This window comes from Mycteria americana (assembly GCF_035582795.1).
Source record: "Mycteria americana isolate JAX WOST 10 ecotype Jacksonville Zoo and Gardens chromosome Z unlocalized genomic scaffold, USCA_MyAme_1.0 Scaffold_18, whole genome shotgun sequence".
In the NCBI taxonomy this organism is placed as follows: domain Eukaryota; kingdom Metazoa; phylum Chordata; class Aves; order Ciconiiformes; family Ciconiidae; genus Mycteria; species Mycteria americana.
The window spans coordinates 5,416,858-5,444,236 of record NW_027445436.1 but is presented as its reverse complement, the minus strand read 5'-3'; the positions used below and the strand labels follow the sequence as shown (position 1 = coordinate 5,444,236).

Genomic DNA, 27,379 nt, shown 5'->3' with positions numbered 1-27,379 from the left:
GCAGTGATGCTTCTCCAGTGTTCCCTGGGACACCACCTCTCAGTACACAAAGAAAAATAGAAAGCAAGGCCTTTGATGAAAACACAAAACCCAGAATTAGGACATTTGGGTTTTCTCACAAATTCAAAGCTTTAACTGAGCTTTGACAAATCAGAAGTAAATGTATGCATCACGAATATTCGTTTGCATATTGATCCCAAACAAAACACTGACATAGTCGTAAAACTAAAAACATTTTTGTGTTGTTTGGCTGCGGTCGGAGAGTATCTTCTTTTGATTCCTGTGTGTGATCAGATTATTACCTGAAATATGAGATTTGACTGCAGTTTTTTGTTCTGTTCAGCCAAGAGATTCCAAGTGATTTCTATCAATTCTTAGTCAATGGCTGCTCAATTAAGTAAGACCTTTAGCTTGGTTCTTGAAATGACTGTCAATATGTCATGTAAATATCTGCTAGGCTGTAGCCTGCCTGTGCCAGTTTTTAACACTTCAAGTGAAGTTTTACTCTGTATTTTTAATGAAATCATGGGATCGGTATATTGGCTTTCAGTAAAAACACCTATAGCTCAAACTCATTAACTGTTGATTTTCTGCCCCAAAATAGATGCAATCTGTGAAAAAAGAAACATGTTTACCTACATATACTATAGACAACAGTTAAAAAATATGAGCAGGCATACTTGAGGCCATGTTTCCACAATTAATAGTACTGTATCTGATCAGGAGCTGCCCCCATGTCAGACAGAGCAAGTTTCAGCAGCTGCCCAAAGCTGAGCCAATCAGTGACATTGGTAGTGCCTCTATGATAACATATTTAAGAAAGGGTAAAAAACGCTGCTCAACAGCAGCTGGGAGAAAGAGGAGTGAGGAAAAAATGTGAGAGAAACAACCCTGCAGACACCAGGGTCAGTGAAGGAGGGGGAGAAGGTGCTCCAGGCACCAGAGCAGAAATTCCCCTGCAGCCCATGGTGAAGACCATGGTGATGCAGGTTGTTCCCCTGCAGCCCATGGAGATCCACGGTGGAGGAGATATCCACTCTGCAGCCTGTGGAGGACCCCACACTGGAGCAGGTGGATGTGCCTGAAGGAGGCTGTGACCCTGTGGAGAGCCCACATTGGAGCAGGCTCCTGGCAGGAACCTCTGCCCATGGAGAGGAGCCCACGTAGGAGCAGGTTTTCTGGCAGGACCTGTGGCCCCATGAGGGAGCAGGCCGTTCCTGAAGGACTGTATCCCATGGAAAGGATCCATGCTGGAGCAGTTCTTGAAGAACTTCAGCCTGTTGGAGGGACCCACATTGGAGAAGCTCGTGAAGGACTGTATCCCATGGGAGGGACCCCACAGTGAAGCAGGGGTCCCTCCCATGGGATACATGGGATACAGTATGAGGAGGAAGGAGCAGCTGAGAAAGTGTTATGAACTGACCTTAACCCCCATTCCCTATCCCCCATGCTCTGCTCAGGGGGGGGAGGAGGAGGTAGAAGAGCCAGGAGTGAAGTTGAGCCTGGGAAGAAGGGGTGGGGGATGAGGGGAAGGTGTTTTTAGGTTTATTTTTGTTTCTCACTATTCTAATCTATTTTTAATTGGCAATAAATTAAATTGATCTTCCCCAAGTCAAGCCTGTTTTGCCCATGATGGTAATTGGTGAGTGATCTCCCCATCCTTATCTCAGTCCATGAGCTTTTTCGTTGTATTTTTCTCCCCCTGTCCTGTTGATGAAGGGGGAGTGATAGAGCAGCTTGGTGGGCACCTGGCAGCTAGCCAAGGTCAACCCACCACAAGAATCTAACAGCCTTCAAGAAACTTCATTGGTCTAAATGAAATAAAAATGGTATCTACTCTGCTTAACACTGCTTCTGCAGAGCCATCAGTAACACTGTTGTTTAAAGTAAGCTGGAAAAGACTATAGTGGCAGCTGTATAAACCTCACTTGACATAATGTACCACCCTTATAAAGTATCTCAAACATAAGTCCTCAGGAGACCCAACAGATAATCTGCTGAAAATCAGAAGCAAGAGGGAATTCTAGGGTATTGGGAAGGGAGGTTAAGCTTCCCCTTCTGCTAGGTGTATATGTTTAAGAGTTTCACTGTTGCTGATCTCTATTTTTGCATGCCTCCCTCCCTTCCCTCATAAAAGCCATAAGCTATATATGTGAATATGCAGAAGTTGTGTTCCCTCTCCACAGGCCAGATAGAGTGTAAAAATGTTGAATCACATTATACTGAACTAGTGTTCAGCTCACTTATTTCCCAGGGATTTAAAGACCCTCATTTTAGGAGAAGAAACTTGAATTGAGGTATAGCAATTACATTCTTCTTACACAGCGGAGAACCTGCTGACAGTGATGTTGAATTTGGTCCACCAAGATGGGTCTTTACTTCAAACCAAAATGTGAGTTGCTGCATCTCTGGACACATAAGGGATAGTGAAGAGACCAAAGGGGAAAAGAAATCCTTTCCATTGATATTTCATCAAATACTGGCAGCTGAACAAATCTGATTAATGATCTTTGTGGTGGAAAGTCATTGACAAGATATCCACCAGTAATGCTCGCTTTTTTAAAAAATGTGTTTGTACTCTGTCTCATTTCAACACATTTAAGAACTTCTGACCACAAAATAGATCAGAAAAAAAATTCTTAGAAAACTTGAGTCTTCTTAAAACAGCGTGAGTGGGGAGTTAATCTGCAGATATGAAACTATGAGTGAAATTGCAATCTGGACATTCAGTTCTTTTACAGGTTGTGGGATGTTTCTTAGAAAAAATTATGCCTGTAGTTCATGCTTATCTCAGCTATAGGCCCTTTCATTAAAAAACAAAGCAATGCACCAAAGGGGTAGATGTTTTTTTTTTTTAATGTGTGACTCTGCAGTAAACACACATAGCAAATTGCCACCTACACAGCTTGCGAGACTTTTTATAGGACGGGATGGTTAGCATGTTATTGTTTACAGACTTATTGTGGAAGTTGCAAAGCATCTGTGGGGATTTGTGTGCTTAGTTACTTGGCTGGGCTTGAGTCCTGATGGGAAAACAGTTACATGAAATTATGGCAGAACAGATGTAGATTGTCTGCAGTTGACAAGGAATTAGTTCAGCTGTTTCTTTAAGCTTAAGTCAGATGCTGATTAAAAAAAAACATTTTAAAAGAAAATTTTCTGTCAGCACAGTTTTGCATGTTTCCTATGATTTGTTGAAAGTTTGTTCTGAATAAAAAGCCACTTACATTTTGGCACTTATTGTAAATACTGGAAAAAGTTTACAGAACTCTAAAGTCTTAAGTGAAACAGTCTAGAAATGCAGTCTGTTAATTGCCTTCTGGCTTTTGTTGCACTATCACCACATGCTGAATGCAGTTTGGAGGTTTTGTGATTGGCAAAATTAACTACTCCAGCCTTTTCAAAGAGGAGAGGAGAGGAGAGGAGAGGAGAGGAGAGGAGAGGAGAGGAGAGGAGAGGAGAGGGAATTATTTTTTTTTAATAGCCAATGAGACATCCATTGATCAAAGTTACACTTGAAGCATGTCTGTCAATTGTTGGCAGAACAGAGCAACACTTAAGTCACAGTCTTGTCTGTGTTGCTTTAGATTTGATCACTTCACCATTAACAAAAACCTGGTGTAAATTACTTCAGATGCCAATGACAGAATTTTGAGTTATTGTTACACCCATCATTCATTTTCTGAGATTATGCTAAGGAAGAAAAATAAAACCTGAGATTCCCAAAGTTGTTTTAATGGCTTTTTAATAAAGTAAAGTTCATACTGAGATCACTGGACAAGTTTATCTCACAAAACATGGGTAGCTTTTGTGTGAACTTAGAAATATGATCACTTTTCATTTTCAAGTCAATTAGCGTGAGGAAAATAAAATAGACCCTCTATCAACAAAGCACCCTCTATACCTTTTTGTTAACTGGAAGTTAAGGTCTTGGTAAACACTCAAGTTAATTCAGTCTGAACTCATGAGCAAAGTGGAATGTGTCTATAATTAAAATATGTGAATTTGGTTTATAAATAGCAGTGTCCTTTTAAAGGGGAAAAAGCTTCAAACTTGTTAATTGTGGAAACGATCATTATTCCCTACTATCATACAGTTACATGTTAATTGTTATTTAATGTCTTATATTCCTTTCATCTAATGTTACACTAACTGTATGAAGGGCCTCTTTCTTATTTAGGTTAAAACTGACATCAAGGGTTTTCTCAGTCAGAATTAAATTCAATCAAAACGTTACAGTTAGTTAAAAAACAACTTTAAGATACTCTCAGTTTTCAGCTTTAAGCCTACCTTATTTATTCTAGTGCTCTTAAAACACCATGGTGCCATTCACTTTACAAGGTCTGGCACATTGACTTGTCAAAATCCACATTAATGGATTTTTTTAAGACAAGAATTTCAGATTGTACCTTTAAAAAGCCTCTTCTGCACAATGGAGGATGTTCACAAAATTGTAGTTTCAGATTGAATAATGTTACGCATAGGGTATTTGTTAGTAACTTTCTGTAATCACCTTGCTACTGTGTATACTTATACTGCATAATCCATCTGTATACAAGAGCTTTCTCCCGTTTCTTCTTTGCAACCTCATATAACGAAGGAAAAACGCTGTGTTTATCTGTCAACAGAGATCCTGTGTTTATGTCTGTCAACATACTTAGGGCTATGAATGTCTCAAATTAAGTGCTGCAGTATAAAAGGAAAAAGCAAAGCAGATAATATCTTCAAGTGAGAAATATAAACATTTCAAGGTTCAAGGTTTTTTTCAAGTTTTCTTTAGTATAAAAGTTTCTTGTTAAAGTTCAAAGACTATACAGTAGATAAATTGACTTGTAGATAATTCTTGAAAGACAAAAATATTAATTCCTATTTGTATTTTTTCATATAGAAGCATTTTTTTTCATCAGGGAAACACATATCCAAACAGATTGATTTTTAGTTTACAATAGACATCTTTATGATCATTCAGTCCAATGTCCTACACAACAATTTTTTCAGGAAAAAAAAAAACAAACCAACTTTTTGAGTTTGGTTGTCCTGTTCATTTTATCTTTTGTTCTGAAGGCGTACGGATGCTGGATGGAGATGTGACAGACATGGTAGAAGCAAAGTCTCTGAGCCTTAATCCCCAACACATCCACATCTACAGTGCCAGCTGGGGGCCTGATGATGATGGTAAGACTGTGGATGGACCTGCTTCTCTAGCGCGTCAGGCCTTTGAGAATGGCATCAGAATGGTAGGTTGGCATCAAAGTGCATATCCTGGATCTGCTCTTGTGTGTGGGTGTAAGGGTATGTGTGCCCAGTATGTACAAGTGCACTGCATGGGGAAGAGTCATATTCTTAAGGAAAGAAGAAAAGCTTCATTTGTGTAAAATGAAAAATACATTTCCATTCTATAGCAACTAGATGTTCAATCCTTCCTGAAATATCAGCTAACTTTCTTCATTGTCAATTGGAATATATAATCCTCAGTGTCCTTTAAAACTGCCCTGAGGTAATAATGTAATTCTGCAAGAAAAGCTAAGACTGAAAAATGATACTTTGCAGAGCAGTGCCAAATAATCAATTCTAAATTGCTATGAAATTATAAAACAAAAGCCTTTGACTTTTTCCTTCATCCTTCCTTCCTTTTGTTGTTCTGTTTTACTTAATTTCTTAATGGAAATTTGATGGATTTAATAGGAAACTGGGAGCTAAAAAAAATCTGCACTCATGTTTCTTTTAGAGTGTATGTCTAATCTCAGAGAACATTCACCCTTTTTATAACTTACATATGCATTTCTCTAACAGTTTGTATAACTGCAGTTTCTGTGTGATATAGTCCAGTTGAAAAGAATGCGTAGTTTAAATTTAGCTCTTATTATTCCAATTATCAGCTCATGCAGAGTGTTTTAGAACTATTATTATTTTTAAATCTCCTGAGCTAATATTACTCCTTCCAAATCTGGCACAAAATAGCAAAGATAAATGACTATACATTTTTGTCCATAGAGTCCCACAGAGACAGAACATGCCATAAATTGAAATACACAAATCTATTTCAAGAAAGGATACCAAATAATAACTGAATTTATGAAATGAAAACGTACACCAGAAATTAAATATGCTTTAAAATTCTACCCAGGATAAGGGCAAAGGAAGACAAAAGGAATTTTTAAACCTGTCTCAAGTACTATGATTTTCTGTCATCTTTAGGGTATTTTGTTTAATTCTATTAAATTTACATACTTGGAGACTTTTATTAGTAAACAATTTCTATGCAAATAGCAAAGCTCCCTTTATATCATACTTCCAGTTGACAAAGTCCTATTTTTTTGAAATGGTGTTGTTATAAGGATAAAAATTCTGGAAGCCTGTGTTGTATATGTAAATGTAAATTGTAAATGTTGCATAAGTAAATGTAAATATATTATAAGCTGTAGACCTAATAACCTCAAAACCAATTCCATTATAATCACACAGAACTCACCCGAAAAAATCAAAGGGCAGTATGTCCAAAAGTAACATATTCAAGATAAGATTGGATATATGATGTCACATAGCACCCTGTGTTCAAGAATAAATAGGCTGAGCATTGCAACATATGATTGTGACCAAACTGTGTAATAAAACTTTACTGAATCTGGGACAAAAGGAAGAACACAAAACCCATATGTATTGGGTTTACGTGGCAAGGTTTTGGTGGTGGAGGGGCTACAGAGGTAGCTTCTGTGAGAAGATGCCAGAAGCTTCCCCCATGTCCAATAGAGCCAGTGCCAGCCAGCTCCAAGATGGACCCACTGCTGCTCAAAGCTGAGCCAATCAGTGACACTGATGGCACCTCTGTGATAACACATTTAAGAAAGGGTAAAAAACGCTGTGCAAGAGCAGCTGTGAGAAAGTGGAGTGAGAATATGTGAGAAACAACTCTGCAGACACCAAGGTCAGTGAAGAAGGAGGGGGAGGGGGTGCTCCAGGTGCCGGAGCAGAGATTCCCCTGCAGCCCGTGGAGAAGACTATGGTGACACGCAGGTTGTCCCCTTGCAGCCCATGGAGGTTAACGGTGGAGCAGATGTGCACTCTGCAGCCTGTAGAGGACCCCACTGTCCTGGTTTCGGCTGGGATAGAGTTAATTTTCTTCCTAGTAGCCGGTATAGTGCTGTGCTTTGGATTTTAGTATAAGAATAATATTGATAACACGCTGATGTTTTGGCTGTCGCTAAGCGGTGTTTACATTGGTCAAGGACTTTCCCCCCCTTCAGCTCCCCATGCTCTGCCAGGTGCCCAAGAAATGGGAGGGGGCACAGCCAGGATAGTTGATCCAAACTGACCAAAGGGCTATTCCATACCATATGATGTCATGCCCAGTATATAAACTGGAGGGAGTTGGCCGGGGGGTAGCGATCACTGCTCGGGGACTGGCTGGGCGTCGGTCGGCGGGTGGTGAGCGGTTGTATTTTTTTTTTTATATATATTTTTTCCCTTTTTTTTCCCTCCCTTGGGTTTTGTTCCTCTCTCTCTCTCGTTGTTCTTTTTTCCCTCTCATTATAATTCATTATTATTATTACTATTATTTTTTTCCAATTATTAAACTGTTCTTATCTCAACCCATGAGTTTTCTTACTTTTGCTCTTTCGATTCTCTCCCCCATCCCACCGGGGGGGGGAAGTGAGCGAGCGGCTGCGTGGTGCTTGGCTGCCGGCTGGGGCTAAACCACGACACCATGCTGGAGCAGGTGGTTGCACCCGAAAGAGGCTGTGACCCTGTGAAGAGCCCGCGCTGGAGCAGGCTCCTGGCAGGACCTGTGGCCCCGTGTAGAGGAGCCCACACTGGAGCAGGTCTTCTGGCAGGACTTGTGATTCTATGGGGGACACACGCTGGAGCAGTCTGTTCCTGAAGGACTGCACCCTGTGGAAAGGACCCATGCTGGTGAAGTTCTTGAAGAACTGTAGCCTGTGGGAAGGACCCACGCAGGAGTTCGTGGAGGACTGTCTCCCATGGGTGGGACCCCGTGCTGGAGCAGGGGAAGAGTGTGAGGAGGAAGGAGTGGCAGAGACAACATGGAATGAACTGACGGCAACCCCCATTCCCCGTCCCCCTGCGACGCTCAGCGGGAGGAGGTAGAGAAAATCGGGAGTGAAGTTGAGCCCAGGAAGAAGGGAGGGGTGGGGGGAAGGTGTTTTTAGATTTGTTTTTATTTCTCATTATCCTACTCTGACTTTTGATTGGCAATAAATTAAATTAATTTCCCTGAGTCAAGTTTGCTTTGCCCGTGGTGGTAATTGGTGAGTGATCTCCCTGTCCTTATCTCGACCCACGAGCCTTTCATCATATTTTCTCTCCCCGTCTAGCTGAGGAGAGGGAGTGATAGAGTGGCTTGGTCAGCACCTGGCATCCAGCCAAGGTCTACCCACCACACCATTTTAGATACTCATGCTCTCTGAAAAACGTGTCTGTGATAGAGTTGAAACCAGTTCATTTCTATTCATACAAATAAGCCTATTATTCTGGGGATCAGTCTCAATATCATTTGGGTAGCAATATATTTCATATATTCTGACTTTTTCTTTTACTGCTGTTTGACAAAGACCTAACAGTCAAGTTTCTGGAGAATTGTAAGCCCATTGATGTTTTACATAGCAGGGTTTTGAGCGGGAGTTATTTCACCTCTCACAATGTGTAACCAACTGTCGTGGTTTAGCCCCAGCCGGCAACTAAGCACCATGCAGCCGCTCGCTCAGTCCCCTGCAGTGGGATGGGGGAGAGAATTGGAAGAGCAAAAGTAAGAAAACTCGAGGGTTGAGATAAAAACAGTTTAATAGGGAAAGCAAAAGCCACGCACGCAAGCGAAGCAAAGCAAGGAATTCATTCACTACTTCCCATGGGCAGGCAGGTGTTCAGCCATCTCCAGGAAAGCAGGGCTCCATCACGCGTAACGGTTACTTGGGAAGACAAATGCCATCACTCCAAATGTCCCCCCTTCCTTCTTCTTCCCCAGCTTTATATACTGAGCATGACGTCATGTGGTATGGAATAGCCCTTTGGTCAGTTTGGATCAACTATCCTGGCTGTGTCCCCTCCCAGCTTCTTCTGCACCTGGCAGAGCAGGGGAAGCTGAAAAGTCCTTGACTAGTGCAGCAACAACTAAAACATCTCTGTATTATGAACACTGTTTTCAGCACAAGTCCAAAACATAGCCCCATACCAGCCACTATAAAGAAAATTAACTCCATCCCAGCTGAAACCAGGACACCAACTATATGCTTTCTCTTATTTGTTTTGCAGTATCCATAAGGTAGTCCAAACCAGCGGCAGGGCAGGTCATCCTTAATATAATGTAGGAAGGTGGACAGGCAGTGAAATTTACATGAGAATTTTTGGCTTTCTCACTGCATCAGTGCAGGGGCCTTCATCTTATTGCCACAACGCTATTCTGTTAAGCAAGCTGGACACAAGCCAAAATGTTTGATGGACATTAATGATGAGATGTTGTGTGGCTGAACCTCTTGTGAGAACTCAGCTTGGTGCCTTCCCTCTCATCATCATTGCCCCTTCTCATCTCTCTCATTTCACCAACTTTGGTTGCAGAGTGTGTTTTCAAGGTGTTTGCTAGGAGCAGAAGACTCTCTTACAAACACTAAACAAGCTTGTAACCTGAATGCAAGAGAAGGAGAGGAGAGGAGAGGAGAGGAGAGGAGAGGAGAGGAGAGGAGAGGAGAGGAGAGGAGAGGAGAGGAGAGGAGAGGAGAGGAGAGGAGAGGAAGAAGAAAAGGATTTCACATGATTGTTTTTTATTATATGCTTCTACTTCAAAAGTAGAAGGGGTTGTTAGTAAATTGAAAGTATCAAGGCAAAAGGTTTGTTGCCTATGTTGTGCCACAGATCAATTGCTCTTAAATTTATTTTAAAATGTTATTGGCCTCTCCTGTCATCATATCTCTGCATCATTCTGAGCAGGATGTATTACTGTATTGGGTTTACATGGCAAGGTTTTGGTAGTGGGGAGGGCGGGCTGCAGGGGTGGATTCTGTTAGAAGAGATCAGGAGCTGCCCCCATGTCAGACAGAGCCAGTTTCAGCTGGCTCCAAAACGGACCCGCTGCTGCCCAAAGCTGAGCCAATCAGCAACATTGGTAGGGCTCTGTGATAACATATTTAAGAAAGGGTAAAAAAAATGCTGCACAGCAGCTGTGAGAGAGGAGTGAGAAAATATGAATGAAACAGCCCTGCAAGACACCAAGGTCAGTGCAGAAGGAGGGAGAGGAGGTGCTCCAGGCACCAGAGCAGAGCTTCCCTTGCAGCCCGTGGTGAAGACCATGGTGACACAGGTTGTTCCCCTGCAGCCCATGGAGGTCCACGGTGGAGCAGATATCCACCCTGCAGTCCATGGAGGACCCCATGCCGGAGCAGGTGGATGTACCCTGAAAGAAGCTGCAGCCCATAGAGGGCTCACGCAGGAGAAGGTTCCTGGAATGAACTGTGGCCCTTGGAGAGGAACCCATGCAGGAGCAGCCCAGCCTGTGGGAAGGACCCATGTAGGAGAAGTTTGTGAAGGACTGTCTCCCGTGGGAGGGACCCCACACTGAAGCAGGGGAAGAGTGTGAGGAGGAAGGAGCGGCAGAGATGAAGTGTTATGAACTCACTGTAACCCCCATTCCCCATCCCCCTGTGTTGCCCGGGGGGAGGAGGTAGAAGAGCCAGGAGTGAAGTTGAGCCCAGGAAGAAGGGAGGTGTGGGGGAAACGTGTTTTTAGTTTTGTTCTTATTTCTCACTATCCTACTCTGTTACAATGAATTGGCAATAAATTAAATTAATCTTCCCCAAATCGAGTCTGTTTTGCCCGTGACAGTAATTTCTGAGTGATCTCCCTGTCCTTATCTCGACCCATGAGCTTTTCCATCATATTTTCTCCCCCTGTCCTGCTGAGGTGGGGGAGTGATAGAGCAGCTTGGTGGGCATCTGGTGGCCAGCCAAGGTCAACCCACCACAATTACCTACATAAAAGAAATTATTCTGTTCTGCTTTGCTGGAGAATTGCACTATAAAAATCAAAGACAGAAATTACTGTAAAGAGACTTCCAGTCAAATGTCCCAAAATAATTTCCAAAATAGCTATCATTTTATACACTGAAATATTGTGGTGCGCAGAGGTTAAGACCAGATTTTTAAAACTATGTATTGTGTATGTTCATCTTGTACAGCTGTAGTTTGAGACTGCATGAACACATATCTGTGTGTACGCATATCTCAGGTCATACATGGATAACTTTTGCATGCACCAGAGTTCATGCACAGTTCTAATTAGTTAGCTAAAAACTTCTTGAAAAAAACTACTTGGCGGAAGGACTCAGAAAACATGACTTCCAGTATGCTGATGTACCCTGATGTTAGGTCCTGGCATTTATCTGTTACATATATTGCATATCTTCTATGATGCAATATCTGAATATGTAATGTTGTATTTACTTCAGCATATTGAGTTAAACTTTGGGAGACTCAGTATTACAGGTGGGGATGGACTGTGTACCAGAATTAACAACGTTAGGTTGTTTGAGTTTTAATATTATAATTCTTCCTTCTGACATCATGAGACAGTACCAGTGGCTTGAAATAATTTTAATAGTTCTAAGAATTATTATCTAGTCCTAGGCTTCACCATAAGCCAGACCAGGAAATTTCATCCAATTATTACTGCATCAATCTCCTTCTTTTCTTGATTCATCTATTATTTTCTGTTTACTCTACATCTCTTGGGAAGAGCCAGTCTTGACTGAAATACTCAGAGAGAACCTGTCCACAACTGTGCAAGTTGCTAACTACCTTCATTATTAAAAATATATACCTTATTGCTCATCTGAATTTGTTAGTTTCCTTTTCATTGTAAAATTCCTTTTCTGCTAAATTTATGATGAATCTTATGGTATTAGAAATTTCCACATGTAAGTAAATACAGATTTTGGCCAAGTGCTCTCTTGGATAAATTAAATTGGAACGTAGGACCATAAGACAGGAAATTACCTTGTAAGTCATCCAGTACAGTTCTCTTCTATCACAGGTATCATGTCCTATAAATACATTTAGCAATTTCTATTTTAGAATGAGTTCAAATTCCCCCCCCCCCCCCCGTTTCTGTTGGGAGACTGTTTTACAGCCATCGCTAATCTATTGATTAGAGACTTTCTTCTAACTTACAGCCAGATTTACTCATGTGCAGTTTCTGCCCATTTGTGCTTTAGCTTAAATAGCTTCTCTCCTCCCTTTTTGCTTGTGACATATTTATAGAACACAATCCCATCCCCTCTCAGCCTTCATTTTGCTTTGCTAAACAAGCCACGCTCATTAGTCACGTCTTAAAAACTTGACTCTCCATCTCCTTACTCATCTTAGTGGTGCTTCTCTCCACACCTGCCAGAATTATTTTCTTGAATGCAGATGATCATAATTAGTAAATTCATCATTAGCATGTCCTTGCTTTTTATGTTGAAATCATGTAATAAATCTGTTTCCATGGCTCATCCTTAAAATACTCTACTCATAACTTGCTCAAGCCCAGTGGTTCTTCAGCACAGCCCACATCATCTCTAGTGCAGTCATTTTCACCTCCATCTTGCTGTTATATTAATCTTCATCTCCTTCTGTTTTATTACTGATTTCTTTGAGGGATCAGTAAATGTTTTGCAGAAACCAGATAGACTGTATCGAATGCATTTCTCTGTATAAAATAAGTCATCAGAGAAGAACTTAACAGATTTATCTGTCAGTCTAAATTCAGTAAGTACATGTTGCATTTTAACCTGTTTCCATTAACTTTGATGTCTCTTACTCTGTCCTTCAAAATCTGTTATAAAGCCTTGAACAATAATGTTTTCTATATTCAGTCTCTTTCTGTTAGTCAGAATTTCCAAACCACAGTTCTTCCTGTAGTTCTTTCCTGAAACACTTTCTGTTTCCCAGCATCATTTTTTCAAGTGTGAATACCAGAATGGAGCATGGACTTCTCCATGCAGCTGTAGTACCGTTTCCCTATTCCCTGCACATATTCATATTCACCCTGCTTACAGATCCAAGGATCAAACTAAATTTTATGGAAGCTCATTGCCAATTGTTTATCTACCATGACCCTAAACTCCCTTTCAGAGTCACTGTTTTACAAGAGGTTGTCCAACCTCCTGTATGTTACCTACAGTCTTCGTTTCTAGGTCTATTACCTTGCATTTGGCTGATATGTATCTCAGAATGCCTTTTGCAAGTAGTTTATACCTGATGTGATCTAGTTTTCTCTGAACTGAGATTACCAAGCAAAAATCAGGGTACGTGGCAACCTTAACATTAAGCTAATAATAACTATATGATCTACCATTCGCATGTAGTTAGCAACTTTCAGCATTCAGCCAAAGCAAAATTAGGGATACTGTCTTCCAGTAAATGAAATAGTCGAGTTTAGGCTCAGTGATACCTGGATGAACTATGATACTATGCACATTATTTTCTTTTGGAAATATATAAAAAAAGCTAATGTTAAAATTCATCTCCTTTACTTTGTGTGGAAAGTGAGGTTTTTCACAGATGGTCAAGGTGTAGTACAAAAAAAGAATTTTCAGAAAATGAAATTCTGTACCAGAAATGTTCTTAAATTATGTTCAATGGAATATACAAATCCAAAAGACAGGAAAACTTGGAATAAGAGTTAGAGGAAAATATACCTCAAAACATCCAGTTTCCTTACAATGTCACAAAGTGTACCGGAAACAGAAACTGTTTAGTTACCTCATCCCATCTCTCACTCCTATATGGAAACTGCTGTAACAAGCCAGAATAGCATTACTGCTGTTGGACTAGTTGTCAAAAGGGACCTCTGGTTTTGGGTGCCTAACTTGAAACAGGTGATATATTTGAAAATAAAAAACCCACACCATTCTTGATGTGGGGTACTCTTAAGATGGAATGCCAATACTGAAAAGCACCTTTGGCAAAATGGGTCTCTTTCTATACACTTGAAGTATATGCATTTCAGAGAGTGCATTTTTTGAAACATAAATCTGGTTACTTTGCATGGGCAAATCACTTATTCCTTTTCCTCATAGAACTGTAAGAACTTGAACAACAGCAGAATCTATGCATTTCTATGCATCATGTGAGAAAAAAAAAAAGATTTCTTAAAGCCAAATTGCTGGAAGTTTGGCCTCAAGAGTTTTCTGTACATAGAATTTTACATAAATTTAAGGCATAAAACATTGAGGGCAATGATTTTGCACACAGCCTAAGTGGGTTGTTTCTTCCCAAACAAATGCTATGGGACACCAACTGAACAAAGGGATTACTGCAGACCTCAGTCTGCAGAGGTAGCAGCAAAGCAGTCTTATTTTCTGCTCTTCTACCAAAAAGAGCTAGATATGCATAAAATCCCCCAAAAGTTCAATAAACAGCTGAAAAACAGAAGCGTTCTATAAGGAAGAGTGGGATATAACTACTGAAACTACAGTTCTGTGGATCTGATAGACATAGATTCCTTTCTGGAGAGTTTAATCAGATGGCAGTATAAAGGTAATAAGAACTGCCTGAATCCTCTCCATAGAGTAGGGAGGTGAAATCTGTTCCTTATCCAGTCCCAATGCAGATATCTTTTGTACGGTGCCTGCTTACTTTGGCTTTGTGAGCAGAGACAATTTCACCTATCATTAACTAGAGACTCTTGTGTAACATAAATATTGGAAAACCTATCTATTGTTTTGTCACGGATCTATACAATATACAGCTTGCTTTATCCCAGTAACAACATCATCAACAATAACAATAGTAATGATAATATGGAGAGATAGCCTAAACCAGAACTACGATTCATGCACCCCTGTAGCTGGTTCTATTTTGTTGAGGAAAATGAGAAATTCATTCCAGCATTCCACACATTCAGGTTTCAGCCAGCGCTTCTTTTGGTTGCACTTTAAGCACTAATTATAGCTCTGTGGGGAGTATCTTGCAGCTGCTTAAGCTGTTCTAGTGAAGAATAAAATAAATACACTATATGCAAGGATGCATGTTGAAATGTTGCACTGATATATCCCAATAATTATTGTGTTAATGCATTTTTGTTTGTGGTTGCTCAATATATAATTTTTTTAAGTGCACATAAAATATTTTCACACTTCAGCATTTTGAAGGTATCACATCCTACAACAATAGAATATATATTTCCTTCTTTTTGAGATGATTAATTATTTTGTCATTCTTTTCTTAATAAAGAAGTTGTTTCAGAAACAGCCAAAAAGTTTAATTGTATTAGCAACAACTTGCCCTTTCAACAATGTAAGATAATAATGTGTTTTATAAGTAGTAATAGATTTTGTACATTGTATATGTATTGTGCATATGTTAGTTCCAGCACTAGGAAATTCTTTCTTGACTTCATAGTTTTCCTAATAGTAAAAATGGTAATGCTAATATAAAAACACAGAACTTAATTTGTAGACATTCTCTGAAACATGCATCTTTACATTATATATATATATATATACCCCCCACCCCATTAGGCTTATTGTTAATTTCTTTGTACAGAACCTTTAGCCACACAGTTTTAATGAACTGATGCATTTTTCTGAGAGCATGGATACCTCAAAAGAATTCATGGCCTCAGAAATTTCTCCTTTTGTTCATGAGCTTTTGCTTTTGATACCCACAGAAGAGACTATTTTAATAAAAAGAATCTTTGAGCCTGTTTTCTTCTGATAACACTTCAGAATTGCTGTCTGGGACTCTCAGCTTACCATTATGTCTTTTGGAGAGATGCCTGTTTTAAAGTGAGCGCGTTGTACAGTCTACAGAAGAGTCACCAGGCTTTTAAGGGTGGTGTGCCAGACTGTATTTCTCATTCCCAAATTAGAGGTTAAGTGTGCTAGTAGAACTCAGCAGGAGCTAGGAGATGATGCTTCTCAAAAGCAAAATGCTGCCAGTTAGCAGATTGGCATCATCTTGCCTCTATGTGAGGCAGTGGTGTCCAGCTCCCAGGGAGTACAGAAACGAGTGGAAGCTGGAAGCAAGGCGATGCTGCCTCTCGTAGATGCATCTTACAGGATGTTGTGATCCTTGGTGCTTGGCTTAAAATCATGCCCGCATAATAAATTTTTTAGGTCTCCAGAATACTGAACCCTGCTCTACAACTTCAGTTATGAACATTTCCATTTTATGAATTAGTTTTTAAGGAAGAAGTCATCTCATGGGCTGCCTTTTCCAGCTTCCCCATCATGATCATTCTCACTTCCTGTCAGTAGTTTTTGTTCTTGGAAGCATAAAGTAATTTTACAACAGTATTAAGGAGACCATAGGAAATTAAACATTCAGACCCTAGGTGTGCCTAGGTTGTCCCTCCCTCTCTCTCCATTTTATATTTACATGATATTTTCTGCTCCTGGGTATGGGATTTCTAGCATATTGGTGCCAAATTATGTCTCTCTGACTGCAGCTCCTGTTCCTCTAATTTCTCCAGGTCAATGGTTCTGTCCTCTGTGTTTCCTGCTCCTTCACATTTACTCTCCCATCTCTTGGTAAATTTGATAACTTCCACAAAGACAGCAAAACTCACCCAGTAGACAGAGCAGGTTATTGGGGAATTAAATTCCTGTCCCACAAAATAGGCAGGAAAACTTCAGGATTCACAGGCTGGATTAAGGACGCTTGACTTGTAAAGCACCAAATGAAAGGACAGTTTAAACTTTGTAAAATAGTGTGATTAAATCTTGCTCCACTGACTCAAACTATACTTATGTGGTGGGTCGACCTTGGATGGCTGCCAAATGCCCAAGCTGCTCTATCACTCCCCCACCTCAGCAGGACAGGGGGAGAAAATATGACGGAAAAGCTCATGGGTCAAGATAAGGACAGGGAGATCACTCAGAAATTACTGTCACGGGCAACACAGACTCGATTTGGGGAAGATTAATTTAATTTATTGCCAATTCATTGTAACAGAGTAGGATAGTGAGAAATAAGAACAAAACTAAAAACACGTTTCCCCCACACCTCCCTTCTTCCTGGGCTCAACTTCACTCCTGGCTCTTCTACCTCCTCTCCCTGATCATCGCAGGGGAATGGGGTTGTGGTCAGTTCATTCCATGTTGTCTCTGCCACTCCTTCCTCCTCACACTCTTCCCCTGCTTCAGTGTGGGGTCCCTCCCATGGGAGACAGTCCTCCATGAACTTCTCCTGTGTGGGTCCTTCCCACAGGCTACAGTTCTTCAAGAACTTCTCCAGCATGGGTCCTTTCCACAGGGTGCAGTCCTTCAGGAACAGACTGCTCCAGCGTGTGTCCCCCGTAGAATCACAAGTCCTGCCAGAAGACCTGCTCCAGTGTGGGCTCCTCTACACGGGGCCACAGGTCCTGCCAGGAGCCTGCTCCAGCGCGGGCTCTTCACAGGGTCACAGCCTCTTTCGGGTGCAACCACCTGCTCCAGCATGGGGTCCTCCACAGGCTGCAGAGTGCATATCTGCTCCACTGTTAACCTCTATGGGCTGCAAGGGGACAACCTGCATGTCACCATAGTCTTCTCCACGGGCTGCAGGGGAATCTCTGCTCCGGCACCTGGAGCACCCCCTCCCCCTCCTTCTTCACTGACCTTGGTGTCTGCAGAGTTGTTTCTCACATATTCTCACTCCACTTTCTCACAGCTGCTCTTGCACAGCGTTTTTTACCCTTTCTTAAATGTGTTATCACAGAGGTGCCATCAGTGTCACTGATTGGCTCAGCTTTGAGCAGCAGTGGGTCCATCTTGGAGCTAGCTGGCACTGGCTCTATTGGACATGGGGGAAGCTTCTGGCATCTTCTCACAGAAGCTACCTCTGTAGCCCTTCCACCACCAAAACCTTGCCACGTAAACCCAGTACAACCTGGTAGATAGAAACTGTTTTTATTAAGTAGAAGTTTATTAGAGTTAACTTACAAATGTGTGGGCTGCTGATTTTCCTTACACTGATGTGTGAAGACCTCTACCTTATAATGGTACCTGCCAGTAAGGCATTCACTCATAAAATTGTGTGCACACATGCACACATAAACACAAATATATGCACTTGGAGTGGAGGATGTTCTTTTAGTAGTGTTAGGAAATTCTGCAGATGTTATTACCAAAATTTTCATCCTGGCTCTGGTTTTTGAAGACTAACCCTTCCATGCTCTTGCACTGGAAAAAAAAAAAGGCCTTTCATATCACTTATCCCCCTTGCAACTTGCTGACCAAGGAAAAGGTGGTACTAGCAGAAAAAAGTGGGAATGTCCCAGGACTCTTGTGCCATGCTTTTACAGGTGCAGTTTCAGCACTGGGGCGTTTCTGCCTATGACCTGTGTCCAAACACTTTTCATTTAAGGTCTTCAGCTGTATTTTGAGCACAATAGCTTTTCCCAAGAAATGTGTTACCAAATTGGACACTGACTAGGTTGATAGCAAGTTTTAGTTGTCAATGAAACAATTTTTTTTTCCTTTCAAAATTGAACCCTTGGGGTCCTATTTAATTTTTTTGTAAGGCTGCCTTTTTCTTTGCCAAATAGCTTTTAGGAACAAGATCTTTAGCACATTTTCTAGACTGAAGTGCTGTTGTTTTCTGTGAAATGCCGGGTTCGTAAATGTGCTGCATTGCAATGTGTTAGAGGAACTGGAATTCTTTCTTTGTATGTATTAGAGAATATTTTTTTCCTTTAGTTGGTGCACCTGGTACTTATTTTTTATCGAAACAACAGAGATGATGATACTTTATATATTTGCAGAAGACATTAATTTTGAAGAAATATTTTCAATTCAATATTATCAATTGTTTACAAAAAACCTTAGTATGTAAAGGTCAATTTGGGTGCAAATTACTGCTAGCTATTTTTAAAGACCTGTCATTATTATTACTATGTACATTGATGTTTATTATTTTTAAATACTGCATCGCAAAATTTCTAACATCCAGGGGCATGTATTCAGCAGGACTACATTTTGTGCAGAACAAGAACCCCAAACCAAAAGGGGATTTTGATTTGGCAAGAGTTCATAATGTGGGGAAGGAGAGCTGCAAGATATGAATAAAACACTTCATAAAGCCTGTCTTTTAAAACAACAACAAAAGTTTATTATTTTGTATCATTTTATCATTTATAAATGATTTTTTATCATTTTATTATTTTGTATCATTTAGCTAAGAACAACCAAAGGAAGAAAAAGAAGTTGAAATAGTTACACTTCCTGGATGTTTAGCCTGATCTTGTCTGGAGAATGTGGATTTCATAATACATTTAACTTGGCACACTGGGATTTTTTTCTCTGCTTGAAATGTTTTTTTTTTTTTTTTTTAATGAGAAGTTGTATTTTAGAGACATAACCTTATTTAAATACTACCCAGGAGAATTTGATATTTAATTTATTTTGCTGGAGAGAAGAGTCTCTCCAGGTACTATACTTTTATGAAACTCACAAAATGAAATTCATCAGTGTTTGAGAATTCAAGCTTGGATTGTGAACTGTGAGGTTTTTTGTCTTATATTGATGTAGGTTCTGCTATGCTCAGCACAACATGCACTAATAAAACCCCTCTGTGTATCTGGATTAAATTTATCTTTGAATTGCTAATTGTTTAAGGTTGACCAGCTAGATGTCCAACTTCTGTCTTTATGTCATTTGTGATACACAAACGCACTCTGTTTAGAACCAACCAAACAAACTCCCTACATGTCCAAGCAATTAATTCATGCACAGAAAGTGATGTTTTATACCTTATGACGTTAACTTAACACTTACAGGAGTGGGTCTACCACTTACAGAGACCAGGTAGGTATTACATGGTAAGCTGCAAACAAATGAGGTATAAATGAGACTTAGCTTAATTGTTACTTAGGGGGATGTTCCATTGCTATGAGAGAATGTCATATAAGAAAAGGTGACGTAATTTGGCATAATCAAAGACAAGGTTAGTCCTTTGGTGAATCTTTCCATCTGAATGGTAGAGTGCTTCCAGATAGTGAGTGTTGATAATTAATGCAGACCATGCAGTTGCATGAATCTGAATTTAATTCAGCTGCATGAAATGTGTAAATATAAATTAAGAAAACCCCAATTGCAATCCCCAAATATCAGCAATTCCCAATTCCCATATATCAGTAATATAGGTTGCTGATCAGCTTCAGTTTTCATATCAATGCCTATTTAAGAGTACTAGTGCCACCAAAAATATGTTTTGATTCGTTTGGACACTACTTAACTTTGGCGTATTAAGAAAATATCAAGGCGAGGTTACATATTGTAAGTCCTCATCTGAAATTATGAATATGCTGAAGTAACTTGCCCAACTATTCATATATTTAAAATATCTTGCTGAATTGACACTTTAGCGCTTAATGATAATAGATTTATAAGGAACTTATTCTTTTTGTCCATTTTTGCTTATATATTGTGTTGTGCATTTAGCATTTATAACTAACTAGATGGGTTGGACTACATGACATCCAGAGGTCCCATCCCACCTCAAATATTCTGTGATTCGTATCTGTGAAGCCATGACACTGTGGTTCATGGTATATAATGCTGCCCAAACAACACCTAGTACCACCAGGCAATCCAAGAAGAAACAACTGAGAGATCCCTAATAAACAAAAGGTACCATGCATTACAAAGGGTTTTAGTTGCAAGTATGCTACTTCTTTTCCTCTTTCAATCCAGTATGATGTTTTAATGCCTGCTCTGAGTCTTCAGCACCTCTTTCTTGGTAAGGCGGGACAGCATAGATGCTGAGCAACAAAGAGAAGCTGCATAAAAGTAGTTTCTAAAGCTGTGTTCATCCCACTCATTTTCTGATTTATTTACTTTTTTTTATGTCAGACTGAACTTTACTAGATCCGTTTTTATTTCAGATCCTTCTCAGTGAACTCTTTTGTTTTATTGTCTCTGTCTCATCAAATGTCTTTTGGGAGGGAAGAGCTATTTATTTACTTAGGTTAGGGGAATAAGAACAACTGTTAATTAAATCTTTTGTATCATTTTCAAACAGGGACGAAGAGGTTTAGGTTCAGTCTTTGTTTGGGCATCTGGAAATGGTGGAAGGAGTCGAGACCATTGCTCCTGTGATGGCTACACCAATAGCATCTACACTATTTCCATAAGCAGCACAGCTGAAAGTGGGAAGAAGCCATGGTATCTGGAAGAATGTGCATCCACGCTAGCTACAACATACAGCAGCGGGGAATCCTACGACAGGAAAATAGTATGGTTTTTTTATTATTTCTATGTAGTTGGGTTTGTATTTTGTATAGTAACTTTTGGGGGAGGGAAAGAGAGATTGCTTATTTACACTAATGAATGGACTGCTTTAGAAAAAAATTCATATTTGGACAAGTTTAGTTTGCCCAGGTGTGTTACTAAGTTGGTATCACCATACCATCACAGTCCCAAAGCTAGTAATTTGAAGCCAACATGGATATCTCTGCATGTTGCTGTCTGATGCAATGTAGATATACCTAATTCATATTAGGTTTTTCCGCTCACCAAATTGCTGCCAGCTCTAAGTGATGCTTTCAAAGATCCTATTGCTACTACCAGCAAAACAGCTTTGTTTCTTGACCAAAATCTTGCAGCCTGTCAGTAGGCTTCAGAACATATCCTCCTTTCCTTTCTTTTTTAATCCAAGTCTCGTTAGTTTTCATACTTTACATACATGATTTTAGAAGCAGTTTTCCTGCCTACCTCTCTATTTTCTCAGGTTTATTTGGATCCAGTATTATTCATATTGCTGCCTGTTCCTGGTAGCTGATATTTTGTAAGCAAGGTTAACCTCATCTTTCCTGTATTGTTTCTCATCTCATTCCTAAACAATCTGCATCCGTTTTCCATTATGTTCTCATTTTGGCTGGAAAGTCAGGAATTGTTATTAATTCTGTTTGAAAATCTATTGATATCATTAGTATTTGTATGCTATGGTATATCTGCTTTTGCAAATTGAGTGGATTTAATATGCTTTTCACAGAATCACAGAATTGTATAGGTTGGAAAAGACCTTTAAGATCATCGAGTCCAACCGTAAACCTAACACTACCAAGACCACCACTATACCATGTCCCTAAGCACCTCATCCAAACGTCTTTTAAATAGCTCCAGGGATGGCAACTCAACCACTTCCCTGGGCAGCCTGTTCCAATGCTTGATAACCCTTTCAGTGAAGTAACATTTCCTAATATCCAGTCTAAACCTCCCCTGGCGCAACTTGAGGCCATTTCCTCTCGTCCTATCACTTGTTACCTGGGAGAAGAGACCGATACCCACCTCTCTACAACCTCCTTTCAGGTAGTTGTAGAGAGCAATAAGGTCTCCCCTCAGCCTCCTTTTCTCCAGGCTAAACAACCCCAGTTCCCTCAGCCACTCCTCATAAGACTTCTGCTCCAGTCCCTTCACCAGCTTCATTGCCCTTCTCTGGACACGCTCCAGCACCTCAATGTCTCTCTTGTAGTGAGGGGCCCAAAACTGAACACAGTATTCGAGGTGTGGCCTCACCAGTGCCGAGTACAGGGGCACGATCACTTCCCTAGTCCTGCTGGCCACGCTATTTCTGATACAAGCCAGGATGCCATTGGCTTTCTTGGCCACCTGGGCACACTGCTGGCTCATATTCAGGCGGCTGTCAACAAACACCCCCAGGTCCTTCTCTGCCGGGCAGCTTTCCAGCCACTCTTCCCCAAGCCTGTAGCGTTGCATGGGGTTGCTGTGGCCCAAGTGCAGGACCTTGCACTTGGCCTTGTTAAACCTCATACAATTGACCTCGGCCCATCGATCCAGCCTGTCCAGGTCCCTCTGCAGAGCCTTCCTACCCTCAAGCAGATCAACACTCCCACACAACTTGGTGTCATCTGCAAACTTACTGAGGGTGCACTCCATCCCTTCATCCGGATCATTGATAAAGATATTAAACAGAACTGGCCCCAACACCGAGCCCTGGGGAACACCACTTGTGACCAGCCGCCAACTGGAGTAAACTCCATTGGAGAGTTTACTCAACTGGAGTAAACTCCTGGAGAAAACTCCATTTTCAATAGTCAATATACAATTCCTTTTAGCCTTTTACACTCTTGTATTAGGATTAACCAAGTTTGTTGATCATGGTCTTCTTCCAAGTTTATTTATTCTGGTGTATAACTTGAAGATCTTCATTTCTTCCTGATCAGAAAACTTAGGTTTGGGGTTTTTTGTTTTGGTTTTGGTTTGGTTTTTTTTTTCCCAAATGTTGTCTTCTTAAGCACAGGTTTGATATTAGTTTCTTTCTGGTCCATAGTAGATACCTCCTTTTCTGTGAGAGACAAGTTAAAAATACTTGCAGCTATTTTTTTTAATAGTCTGCTTTGTCTTTCAGGATTCTGGGATGCTGGTCATCCCTTCTTGGAACCTTCCTTATTTTCATATGATCTAATTTTTGTTTTAAACTTGTTCTGAAGTACCTCTTTTTTCCACTAATTTTTCTGTTCTTTACTTGCTTCTCTCCACAGAAACCTTATCTCTTTATCTCTTCTGGCATGTTTCTTGTTCTCCCTAGCAAATAATAACAAAGAAAAGAAATTACTCCATTTCCTAGCAGTCCTCACTTCTGTGATTAAATTTCTTGGCTTCTATGACCATGGATCTACCTTTGAGAAGCTAGGTCTGTTGGGAGCTGATGAGATTCACCTGACCAAGTGGGGCAAGAGGGTTTTTGCCAACAAACTGGCCAGACTTATAAGGAGAGCTTTAAACTAGACTCAGTGGGGGGAGGAGATGGAGTTTTAAGCAACAGAGAAGAGCCACAGGCTGCTGATGTATTAGGAACCAACAGGGAAACAGCTGTGAAAAGCTTCAAAGGAATTAGGACATGTTACTCTAAAAAGGTGACACAGTCAATAGCCCAACTGAAGTGCCTCTATACCAATGCACACAGTATGGGTAACAAACAAGAGGAGTTGGAAGCCACTGTGCAGCTAAGAAAGCTATGATCTAATCACTATCACTGAAACTTGCTGGGATGAATCACGCAACTGGAGCACTGCAATCAATGGCTATAAACTGTTCAGAAGGGACAGGCAAGGAAGGAGAGGTGGGCGGGTTGCCCTCTATGTAAAAAAATGGATTGACTACACACAGCTGTCTTTGAAAAACAGCGATGAACAGGTTGAGAGCTTGTGGCTAAAAATTCAGGGCCGTGTGCAAAGAGTTGCAGTCAATTCTATATAAGGCATGTTTTCTTCTTAACCCTCTCCCATTTTATGGGCTTTGGGCACCTGAACTGGACACACCATTGCAGTAGTGAGGACATCAGTGCCAGATACAGAGGGTAATGTGTATCTGTGAGTGCCAGCTCAGTTCTCCTCTCTTTATACATTAAAGCTGAACGAGATGTTAGCCTCACTATCATGTTATGTGTTCATCATTGCGTGACTGCCAAATCACATTCAGAGCTCTTTCTAGTCTTTTTCAGAGTTGTTGTTCTGAGGATAGATAAAAAAGTAGGTATGGTGTCTTTAGTGGGCCATTTACGATTGGCAGTACTGATTTGGTACTCAATACAGACCTACCCTCATCATCACTTTCTCTTTTGCCAATGTTTCTACAAGTACAACATTTATCACAAGTTGCTGGTGTTTTCTTCCAGGCTTTTGATAAAATCTTTAAATAATATTAAGGCCAAGAACTAAACTTAGGGACATGGTTTCGTGGATCCTTACAGGATCTGCTGGACATGAGCTCAAAGTTCTTTCAGAGAAAGAGAGAGAGAGAGAGACCGCCAGTCCAAATTGCATCAAATAGATGCTAATGTGGTACATTGAAATATCCTTTACAGACAACTTTAACGTTATGTTTGTGATTGACACCCAGATCCTAATGAAGCAGGAATTAACACAGAAACAAATGCATAACACAAAATATTATATAGGAGCTTCTTAAACTGTTGAGTAAAAATGCTAAAGCTTTTCCTGAAATAAACACAGAATTTTTTAGGTTGTAAGGGACCTCATGAGATCATCTAGTCCACCCACCCCCCTCCCCTGCTCAAGCAGAGTCAGCTAGAGCAGGTTGCTCAGGACCATGTCCAGACGGCTTTTGAATATCTCCACAGATGGAGACTCTACAACCTCTCTGGGCAACCTGTTCCAGTGTTTGACCAGCCTCACAGTAAAAAATTGTTTTCTTGTGTTCAGATGGAATTTCGTGGGTTTTAATTTGTGCCCATTGCCTCTTGTCCTGTCAGTGGGCACTACGAGAAGAGTCTGGCTCCCTCATCTTCATTCCCTCCCATCAGGTATTTATACACATTGATAAGATCCCCCTGAGCCTTCTCTTCTCCAGACTGAAGAGTACCAGTTCTCTCAGCCTCTCCCTGTATGAAAGATGCTCCAGTCCCTTATACATCTTAGTGGCCCTGCACTGGACTTTCTCCAGTAAGTCTACATCTTTCTTGGACTAGGGAACACAGTATAGATAATTGAGACTGACAATGACATTGCAATGACAGTGACAATGACATTGCAATGACATCCCTTTCCCATCTTCCCTCCCAAAGGCAAAACACTCTCTATGTTTGGGATGAAGAGACAGTGGATTTATAAAATTCATAGTAGTGTTCTAAGCAACATCATGCAAAGCTATCAGACTTTTTTTTCCACTCCCCCCATTGTTGCGGAATAACCAGAATGCAATTTTGATCAAGTCAGAACAGAAGCAGTTTATTACTATAACTGTAGGAGAGAACACAGAGCAGCAGAGGGACAGACTGCTAATAAGGACTCTGCCCAAATGAGGCAGTAACAGAGTTTATATACCTTTGGGTTATACTACTTTCCTGGTGTCACCGGCAGAACTTTGGGTTTTTTGATCATGGGTCGGTCAACATGACACCAGGCCTGCTGGCGACAGACGGGGTACACCTGTCTCAAAGGGGGAAAAGGATCTTTGCACAGGAGTTAGCAGGGCTCATTGAAAGAGATTTAAACTAGATTTGAAGGGGGAAAGGGATAAAACCAGGCTCGCTAGAGATAAGCCTGGGGGCGGCACGCCAATGTTTGAGGGACGGTGTGCTAGTGAGGTCCTTCGGTCTGCCATCTCAGTGGAGGTAGGGGATGGAGATCCATGCAGCAGCAAAGACAAAAGGGTTATGGATGCGTTAGAAATCACGGAAGCGCCTGAGAATGGTCACGTAGGAATTCGGGCTTCTCCCCCCAAAAAGGTGGCAGGATCAATAGCCCAACTGAAGTGCATCTACACCAATGCACGCAGCATGGGCAACAAACAGGAGGAGCTGGAAGCCATTGTGCAACAGGAAACCTATGATATAGTTGCAATCACAGAAACATGGTGGGATGACTCGCACAAGTGGAGTGCTGCAATGGATGGCTATAAACTCTTCAGGAGGGATGGGCAAGGAAGGAGAGGCAGTGGGGTAGCCTTGTATGTTAGGGAGTGTTTTGATTGTCTAGAGCTTAATGATGGTGATGAAAGGGTCGAGTGTTTATGGGTAAGAATCAGGGGGAAGGCCAACAAGGCAGATATCATGGTGGGAGTCTGTTATAGACCACCCAACCAGGATGAAGAGGCAGACGAAATATTCCATAAGCAGCTGGGAGAAGTCTCACAATTGCTAGCCCTTGTTCTCATGGGGGACTTCAACTTACCGGGTGTCTGCTGCAAATACGATACAGAGGAGAAGAAACAGTCTAGGAGGTTCCTGGAGTGTGTGGCAGATAGCTTCCTGACACAGTTGGTGAGCGAGCCAACTAGGGAAGGCGCCCCGCTGGACCTGTTGTTTGCAAACAGAGAAGGACTTGTGGGTGATGTGATGGTTGGAGGCCGTCTTAAGCATAGCAATCACAAAATGATAGATTTTTCAATTCTTGGAGAAGTAAGGAGGGGGGTCAGCAGAACTGCTACCTTGGACTTCCGGAGGGCAGACTTTCGCCTGTTTAGGGGCCTGGTTGACAGAGTCCCCTGGGAGGCAGTCCTGAAGGGCAAAGGAGTCCAGGAAGGTGTCACGGAGGTACGCTAAAACTAACTCAAACGAGGGACAAGCTCACATTTATTTCACAAAACAGCCAAAGCCACACAACAGAAACCAATGAGAAACAGGGGTAAACCGAAACCAATCAACACTCCGATAACATTTAACATATAACAGGTTCGAGGTGTCAGTCAGGGTATTGTTACTACATGACAATACACACACACAAAAATGATGATCCAAAGTGCGCGCACGTGCTCACTCACAAAGGGGGAAACTCTCTCTCCCCCGTGGGTACCCAGAAGATATAATCGCTCACCCGGTGGGGGGTGGGGGTGGGGGTGAGGGCTCACTCGAGGATATATCCAGAAGAAATCACTCACCAAAGGAGGAAAGGAGGTGAGGGCACTCAGTCCCGGGAAGTTTCCTCA

The 27,379-nt window shown here is 41.1% G+C and overlaps 1 protein-coding gene across 3 annotated transcripts in view; it reads left to right on the top strand.

Moving 5' to 3' along the window:
- LOC142402963 (proprotein convertase subtilisin/kexin type 5-like) overlaps positions 1-27,379 on the top strand; it is a 259,461-nt gene that overhangs the window by 152,940 nt on the left and 79,142 nt on the right. For all 3 annotated transcript variants that reach the window (XM_075488968.1, XM_075488967.1, XM_075488969.1), the window contains 2 exons: positions 5,065-5,237; positions 20,991-21,203. In XM_075488968.1, coding sequence (XP_075345083.1) covers positions 5,065-5,237; positions 20,991-21,203 — 386 coding nt within the window. The remainder of the gene's footprint in view (positions 1-5,064; positions 5,238-20,990; positions 21,204-27,379) is intronic.